Source organism: Oxyura jamaicensis, chromosome 20 (assembly GCF_011077185.1).
Source record: "Oxyura jamaicensis isolate SHBP4307 breed ruddy duck chromosome 20, BPBGC_Ojam_1.0, whole genome shotgun sequence".
In the NCBI taxonomy this organism is placed as follows: Eukaryota; Metazoa; Chordata; class Aves; order Anseriformes; family Anatidae; genus Oxyura; species Oxyura jamaicensis.
The window spans coordinates 589,674-598,197 of NC_048912.1; the positions used below are offsets into that span (position 1 = coordinate 589,674).

The window sequence follows — 8,524 nt, forward strand, 5'->3', positions numbered from 1 at the left end:
AAGCGGAGGGGGCGGGGCGCGCCCGTCCGGCTAGCCAATCACCACGGGTGGGGGGGGAGGTGCAAATAGCCCGGGAGGGGAGTAGGAGGCGGGCGCTGCGGCACGGCGCTGGGCGGGGCTGTGCCGCGCCTCCCCGCAGCGCGAGCCGCAGAGAGCGGCGCCGGGGTGGGTCCCGGCAGCGCTGCCAGCGAGGAGGTAAGAGGGGCGCGGCAGGGCCGGGCGCTGACCGCTCGCAGCGCCGCCGGGACCCCCGCGACATCGTTTCACCCCGCGGCTGCACAACTCCGGAGGGCCAGGCGGGATGCCCTGCGCCGCCCCTCGCAGTGGTGGCGAGGCCGCGGCTGCCCGGCCGCCTCGCCCGCGCCGCCCCAGCACGCGCATCGCGTGGGAGCAGAGTGTGCGTCCGGGGAGGCGGGACGGCGTGGCGGGAAGCGCTCGGTTGGGAGCGGCGCGGGACGGCTGCGGGTGCAGGTGGAAGCAGCGGCGGGGCGGGGCTGTGTCCCCCAGCCGGGCCGTGCTCAGGGCTGAGATGGGAGCTGTGCTGCCGAGCGCGGGGGGCAGTGACGTCCGCTCCACCAGCCCGCTCCTTGTGCCTTCCCATCACCCATTCACAGGAAAAGTGTCGGGAGCCCAAACCCCATGGGAAAATGGCGACCCCTTCCCTGCAGGGGCAAAAGCAGGTCCCCGAGGCTCTGGCCAAAGAGCTGTGAGGGGATGCCCACGGCCCAGCACTGGGCTCAGGGAGCCTGAGGTGCTCCCTGGGGACGCAGGAGGGACAGGCAAAGCTAGGCAGGGAGAGCACCATCTGTTTGAATCAGCCAGGATCCTCGTTGCTGTGCAGTCTGCTCCAGGTTGGGCTCTCGGCTCTGGCTGCATCCTGGCTTCAGCCCAGCCTGCATCCATCACCAAGAGCAGAACTCAGGAGCAGCCAGCACAGGTGCAGGGGCCCTTCGTTGCTGTTCAGTTCCCTAGAGTAGCCCAGAGGCTTCGCTGGAGCTGCAGGAGTGAGGCTAGGCTGGGGGTCACGTGTCTCCATCCTTCCACAGCTCCTGCCCAGGGCCTGTGAGCATGGGGTAAGGCAGCAGGAGCCACCGGGACCATGGTGCAGGGGGTGCGTGTTAGAAGTCACCAGCAAATTAATTATCAGTGTGCATGCTCCCAGTGTCTGCCCCAAGCTGTCCGAGCCCCTGGGGCAGCACAGGAGCAGGCACAGTAGCTCAGAGCCAAGCCCCAGCCCTACTGCGTTGTCCTGCCATGGTGCCTGTGTGGGGTTTACCAGAGGGGCCATGCCCTAACTGCCCATGGAGGAACAAGACTGGCTGTGTCTGCCAGGGTTCCTCACCTTCAAAACTTCATGTGCAGTCAAGACACACAGTTTAGTGTTTGTTTTCTTTTTTTTTTTTTGGTTGTTTGTTTTTTGTTTGTTTGTGTTTTTTTTCCCCCTTCAGTTAATAGTTAACAGCAATGCTGTCTCACTTTTCCAGTGCTGGCAAGGAGGCGGAGGGTGCTTCCCTTCTCCCATGCATCAGGATCAAGTGCTGTGGGACCAAGCATGCAATGGCTGCCAGACCCAATGACAGTGGGGTAGGTGCAGGGCACTGGCCTGTTTTTTCCTAACCCAGCAATGCTCTTTAGACCTCTTAAGCTTCTTTGGCTGAGTGTCAAGAGCTGGGGATGGCTCTGCAGCGCATCAGCATGTTGGGTAATTAGGTGAGGGAAGAGCAAGTGAGCCACCCAAGAATGACATAATCCAGCCTGGCTCAGATCGCTTATTTTTTTAAAAAAAAGAACAAAACCAAAAAACCTTTTATTTGACAACAGAAGAACAAAGAAAAATATATTTACAGTAGTTTTTTGCTCCAAAGTTTCATTCAAAAAATCACCCCCCAGTCCATCCCCAGGGCAGCAACACCAATCCATCCCACGGGGATAGCTGTAGTGCTCCTGCCCCCAGTGCAGCAGCACTACCCATCCCCGCTTTGGTTTGACTGAGGCAAAAATAAGGGGAGGTGAATGAAAAGCCTCTCCCTCCCCTGGGAAGGAGAGAGCATTGTAGGGAAGGGCTACCTAGAAATAAGGGAAGCAGTCCTAAAATAAAGGACATTCTCCAGAAGGAGGCAGAGAGCAAAGGCTGGACATAAATTGGAGCAGGGGGAGCTGAGAAAGGCAATGCTCATAGCCCCATGGTGAGCATCAGCTCCAGCAGCACTGTGCTGGTGCCCCTGCCCAGCTGGGAACCACCAGCATTGGAGCCATCCCTGCGCTGCATGGGAGCACTCAGCAAAGTGAGGCACCACTGGTAAACCTTCCCCAGCCCCTGAAGCACTTGGGAACGCCCCCTCCTTTCCTCTGAACAAGAAAAGGGGAAAAAACAGACCCCCAAATCACTGCCTTCTTCTGGCACTGCTGGCTCCAGCTGCTGCAGAGCACCAGATCCTGTGGACGTTTTATCTCTATTCATGCAACTTAACAATCAGGCTAATAACCTAGGATTAGTGTTTCTCAGGATAGATTATATATGTGTGTACGTATCACTAACTTAAATTTACAGTGAAACAAGTCCCAGGACCTCTGCAGTGCCTAGGTGCCTGCTCCCACCAGACGCTGGCTGTCACTAGAGGTCACCAGCACTGCAGCACCGGCCCCACCATGCTCGCCTGAGCATGAGGGAGGGGAGCAGGGAGCGACGGGAGCGGGGAGTGACAGGACTCAACACCCCCCCACCCTCGGGCTTCCATGCAGCTCATTGCTCATGGCTGATGAGACAACTCCACATTCTGGGGGCTGCGGTCCACAGGCTGCGGCTGCTGCACTTGCAGAGGGACACACAGGCAGCCCATGCCCACAACACGCTTCTTTCCAAATATTTTTTTAAAATAAAAACGTTGGATACAAAAATTTCACAGTCTCGGCTTTGCGCCCACGCCCAGCAGCAGCCTGCAGTCTGCATTTCTCAGGCTCTGCAATGCGCTCTCTGTTCCAGGAGACAACGTGCACATCTTCAGCAGGAACTTGAGAGACATATGGGGAAGTCGCAGAAGTGTTTGTAGAAGAAATTAAAAAAAAAAAAAAAGAACAACAAAAAAAAAGAATAAATCACAATTAGAGGGAAAACGTTTCAACAAAAACTGCTAAACAGCACCATGGAGATTTCTACTGGCAGCATCTGTAACACCCTAAGGCATAAGAGGAGACTCCCATGTTTTCTGTGCAAGAAAATGCCACAGACTTTAGGTTTCCAGTTCATCTGTCCTTTGCGCCTCCCCAGGCAAGGCACAGCTCCTGGCCAATACAAGGTACCAGAAAGGCCCTCCATAAAAACAGGAGAAAGGTAGGAAAAAAAAAAAAAAGGAAATCAGAAAGATTTGGGAGAAAAAGCTTTTCTTCCGTGGTCCTTAAAACAGACACAAACTTTTTTTTTAAAAAAAAAAAAAGAAAGAATTCTCTCTCCCCCTGAAGAAGTGGTGTTGGCTGGACCCTTGTTTACAGGAAAAAGTCAGCAGGTTTTCCAAGGGAGCTCCATGGCCTCACACAGTGACTGCTGGTCGTGGCAAGGAGAGGTTGCTCAGCTGCAGAGGTCTTTCCACACTGGCCAGGCTGTAGCAGCCATGTCCTCCTGCCCATCCCGGGGTCCTGTCCCTACCAGGAGTGCAGACAGCGAGGGCTCTGAAGGATGGTGAGCATTTCCCCAGGATAGGATGGGACAGCCCTTCCTCTCCTCTCCCCCATGGCCAGCAGAGGTACCGGAGCCCCTTGGGATGCACGAGTCCACTTCTGAGATGAGCTGTTTGGGGGTGCAGGCAGACATGGGATCCTGCGGGCCAGAGAGAAGGGACCCTGTGGGTGGCATGAGGCTGGAGGCTGGGCACCCCCGAGGAAGGGCACCCTGTGGGACCTGGCCTGGGGGCTATTTGGCAACAGAGGCCCCTAGGGGCTCAGGCTGGGGTGAGAGGGGCAGCTGCCCACCCTGGCGCTGTGACTCCAGCTCAGCTGCCTTCTGCAGCGCCACCTCCACCAGCAGCTGGAAGCTGCTGAAGTCGTCACCAAAGAGCTCAGGGGGTGTGGGGGGCGGCGTGTTGAACAGTCCGCTGGTGGGGCTGGCGGCCTCAGCCCGTGCCAGCAGGGCCATGGTGCTGCTGGCGGCACCCAGTGGCGCTTTGGAGTGAGGGTCTGGCTCCACGTGCTGCAGGCCGGGCTGCTTCTCCCGCTCAGGGCTGCGGGCACCTGCCACCATCAGGTTGCTGCCCAGTGCCTGGGCAGGGTGGCACAGTACCTGTGGGCACACAGACATCGGCAGCACCTTGGTGGCCCCTGCAGCTGTCATGGGAGGAACCACCAGCACCCCAGAGCCAGCAGCAGCCCCCCGCGGCAGGGCCACATCACTGGCCTTGCCACCTCGGCGAGAGATGGTAAACTGGTTGGGGTCCTTCCCGTCCTTGCGCAGCATGTCGGGGAGCAGCCGCCGCCGGGCATTGATGAACCAGTTGCATATCTGGGAGGAGAGAGGGGTGCAGTGCTGTCAGCAAGCAGTTCCCGTGCCCCCCGCAACTCCCCCCCACCTCACACCTCCTTCTCACATGGCTTAGAGAGGCAGAGCTGCCCCAGCAGGGGCTGCCCGGGCTGCACATGGAAACATCAGCGCTGGCTGCTTCCTGCCTGGCACCGCCTGCCTGGGCAGCCCCTTCCTCCCAGCACCTTCGTTGTGGTTGCCCATGGGCAGAGCTGCCCTGCAGCATGCAGGCAAAGCAGGGCACCGCTCCCACACCATCCCTCGACATCTCCGATACCAAACTGCCCACTCGCAGAGCTCCCCACCCCGACAGGCAGCAGGGATTACGGCGACTCGCTAACGTGTTTCCGTGCCTGCTGCTAACTAGCAAAGCTAGCTTTAAAGGCATTTCCAAACATCTGTATGCAAAAGAAGCAGACCTCTGCCGCTACCTCTGGAAGCCCTTCAGAAACGCATCAACCATATATTGTTTAGTGTCTTTATACTAAAAGCTATGTTAAAAAAAATGCCTTCTTCCTAGAAAACAACTAGAAGCAAGAAAAAAAATGTATTTCCTAAATCAATGTCTCTAAAATATTTGCCCTGGGTAGAAAGAACTTACCACAACTTCAGTCACAGCAAGATCTCAGTTGTCCTTTTTTTGTCTTTCAGACAATATTTGGCATTTAACACCCTCACATAAGTGAGACTCACCCCCTTTTTCCTTGTGAACACACTCCCTTGCAACCATGTGCCAAGAGCCCTTGACGTGCTCCAGCAATCCCACAGCCATCAGCAGCTGTAAATTACCAACCAGAGGGCTGCACTCTGGCACCAACAAAAAGCCCAACCAGCTCTGCAGTGCCGAGGAGCCCCCACAAAATCCCAGCGGCTCCCCCAGCCACATTCTTGCTCCTTCCAGCGTTCAGCTCCACACAGAGAGCACGGCAGATGGGCATGCTCAAATGCCCGGCCAGGATGCAGGCTGCCACATGGCATCACTTGCTGGGGGAGCTCGGCAGTTCCCCTTCCAAGCAAGTAGGCTTATTTTTAATGTTTTATGTTTTTAAACACCATTGCCATGAGAGCAGCATCCTCTGCACTCTTGGGGAAGAAAAGCTTGGCCCCGCTGCATGCCCCTCTCCCTCTGAGGACGAAGGCAGGGAGGCCTGTAGCTGCGGAGCTGGCCCGGGATCCTCACCGGGAGCTGGCAGCTTCCTGACCCCGGCTTTCTGCATGGGGCACGAGGCTGCCCAGTCGCCCCGAAGACCTGGGGCCACTGCACTGCCACTGCCTCACCACTGGCAGCCAGGCAGGGGCACGTATAAACAAACAACTGCAGGGCGCAGGGCCCTGCTCGGCCACTGCGCTTTAGAGGTGCCCAGGAGGAGTCAGATCAGCCCTGCTGGTTCAAGCACCCCTCCCAGGGCTGTCCCCCAAGGCCTCTCCGGCCTTGCCTTGCCGTGGGGTGTCCCACACCACCATCCCAACAGGCTGCTTCTCCTCATCAGGCAGAGGGCAGCTGAGCAGTGCCCCATGTGTCACCTCAGAGTAAGGGGGAAATCCCAGTGACAGCCCCAGCTGGCCTGCGGAACACCACCGGGCTGGGACCCCCCCCGCGCAGGTAAGGGGCAGCCACTTCTGCGGGCAGCTCTGCTGGGTATGGAGCTCCCACAGCAGAAGAAACCTCACTCACACCTCCTGCCAAGGGCCAGCACCTTCTCACAGCCCCCCACCACAGTATGAAGATGCCCCACTCCATCCCGGGGGTGGCTGCATGGCGCCAGCCCATTCCACTGTCCCCAGTTGCGGCTGTGGCCCCCACAGAGCCAATGCTCGGGCAGCATCTGGGATGGGTACAGCCGTACAGCCGTCAGGCCCAGTACCACCAATAAGTACCACCCTGGGCCCGTCACTGCTCCACAGCCGATCTGACAGCACCCCAGCACCATCAGCCTGCCCTGCAGCAGCAGCCCAGCTGCTGGCCAGACACAAATCTGTTGCTCAGCCAGCATTTCAATGGACAAGTAAAACATTAAAAAAGTTTGCTGTGCCAGTCAGGGAGAGGGAAACCAGACAGACTGTCACAGCCCACACACCAGTGTCTGGGCCGGCTGGCCAGGACTGCACCAAAAGCAGGGCAAGGAGACAGAGGTGCAGAGGAAGCCCCACAGAGGCGAGCTCGGCTGGGCTGGGCTCCCTTTTACATTGCCAGTGTGACTGCGGCAAGCAGGCGAGCCAGCACCTGGTGCTACCCGTGGTCCACCTGAGGCCAGAGCCCAGCCCTGCATGGCACACTCTCTCCTGGGACACTTGTCCCCTGCCCAGCTCTGACCTGGAAGGTGGCCTGGCCCCCTTGCTGTGGGGTGCCCAGGGAAACAGGATAAAGCAGCCTGAAACCCTGGAAACCCCCACTTGTGGAAGCATTTACCAACAGAGTGGTATTGCTTTGTTTTTCCCAATGAGTCCATCTTCTGGACAGCCAAAAACACCTGCTCCATTGCTCCCTGGGGCACAGACCTCTCCCAGTTAGAGGCTGCCTACACGCAGTACTTTTGCCCCCCCTGCCATTCCCTCTCTGCCTCCTTACTGCCCAATGCTTCATGTGTGCCAAGTCCTCCGGGGTCTTCAGAGGGGTTGCCCCAGTCCGTCCCTTCCCCGGCACTGTGATAGAGGGGGCAGCAGCCCCAGCGCACGGGGGCCAGGTCATACCTGCAGCACGGAGAGGCTGGTCTGCCCCGAGAGGCTGAGCTTCTCCTGCTCAGAGGGGTAGGCATTGAAGCGGTGCTCATACAGCCAGTCCCGGAGGATCTTTACAGACTCCTTGGGCAGGTTGCCCCTTCTTTTCCTCTTGTTCAACTGAGATGGTTCCAGAGATGTGACACCGTCGTCCTCCCCGGGGTCGCTATCCGACATGGTGGAGCTGCCTGCAGATCTCTCCTGGTTAAAGCCTGGCAAGGTGGAAAACAAACAGCACACATCACGTGGAGTCCCAGCCAGGGGCGCAGGGACGATGGGGACATGCAGCCACGCAGCCCCCTCGCCGCCTGAGCTTGGGGGTAGCTCACCCTCTCCTAGCCTGGCGGTGAGAGGAATAATCAGGGTGCGTGAGGCCCCCGGGGGTGGGGGCGGGGGGGGTGGGGGAGGGAGCTACAGGCACCGGCAGAGACAACAGCCCACCCCACGGCACTTCAGCCTTCCCGAACAGAGCCCCTGGAGGTCTGCGGGGACTCCACAGGCGTGAGCGCAGGGCGGGCGAGCGGGGTCCAACAGGAGCTGCCCCCGCAGCAGGCAAAGGAGCGAGCACTCGGGAGCGGGCAGGCCGGGCGCGAGGGGGCAGAGCCGGGGGAGCGCCGCCGGCCGCGCTCCGCTCATTGTTCCGCGGGGCGGGCGCCCGCTGCCCTTTTCGGGGACGGCGGCGGGGCGGCTCCGGGAGGCCGCTGTCAGCCGCAGGGCCGCGCCGGGAGGGGCCGCGCCGGGAGGGGCCGGGCAGCCCGGGGCACCCCCCGCCGCAACAGGTAGCGGGGCGCTCGGGCCCGCCGCGCACACAAAGGCGGCGGCCGGGCAGCGGGAGCCCGCCCCGCACCGGGGAGCTCGGGAAAAGGCAAAGAAACCCGAAACCGCAACGAGAGCAAAAAGAGGCCAGAAATGAAACGCTGTCCCCCGCCCGCGAAGCGATCAAAAGTCTACAAAAAACGCCCCCGGCCCCGAAGCAACTCTCCCAAACTAAACACCCAGCGACAACAAAGAGGAAAACAGTGCCGAGCGCGAACAAAACCCACCCAAGCACCGACCCGGGACTTGCAAAAACTTTTCACGCCGCCTCGGGGGGGGCGGCTCCCGGCCCGGCCGCACAAAGACGGCGGGGGACGCACCGCGCCGGGCGGCCGAGCCCCGCCGCGCTCCCCCGCAACCCGGCGGCCCGGCCCAGCCCGGCAAGAGCCGCCGCGCAGGCAGCCCGCCGGGACTCCATGTTGTGTGCCCGCTCCGGCTGTGCTCTTACCCCCGGGCCGCCGCCGCCGCCGCCTGGGGCCT

At 59.9% G+C, this 8,524-nt stretch overlaps 1 protein-coding gene across 2 annotated transcripts; it reads right to left on the bottom strand.

Annotated features, from left to right (window-relative positions):
- Positions 1–1,937: 1,937 nt before the first annotated feature.
- TGIF2 (TGFB induced factor homeobox 2) lies at positions 1,938–8,518 on the bottom strand. 2 transcript variants are annotated; one of them, XM_035344329.1, is made up of 3 exons: positions 8,493–8,518; positions 7,202–7,440; positions 1,938–4,492 (listed from the first exon to the last, which is right to left on the bottom strand). In XM_035344329.1, the coding sequence occupies exons 2-3, from the start codon at positions 7,403–7,405 to the stop codon at positions 3,908–3,910; spliced, it is 789 nt and encodes a 262-aa protein (XP_035200220.1). In that variant the 5' UTR covers positions 7,406–7,440; positions 8,493–8,518; the 3' UTR covers positions 1,938–3,907. The 2 variants fall into 2 exon arrangements, with proteins under 2 accessions (XP_035200220.1, XP_035200221.1); XM_035344330.1 differs by lacking the exon at positions 8,493–8,518 and adding an exon at positions 7,670–7,692.
- Between the last annotated feature and the right edge of the window lie 6 nt (positions 8,519–8,524).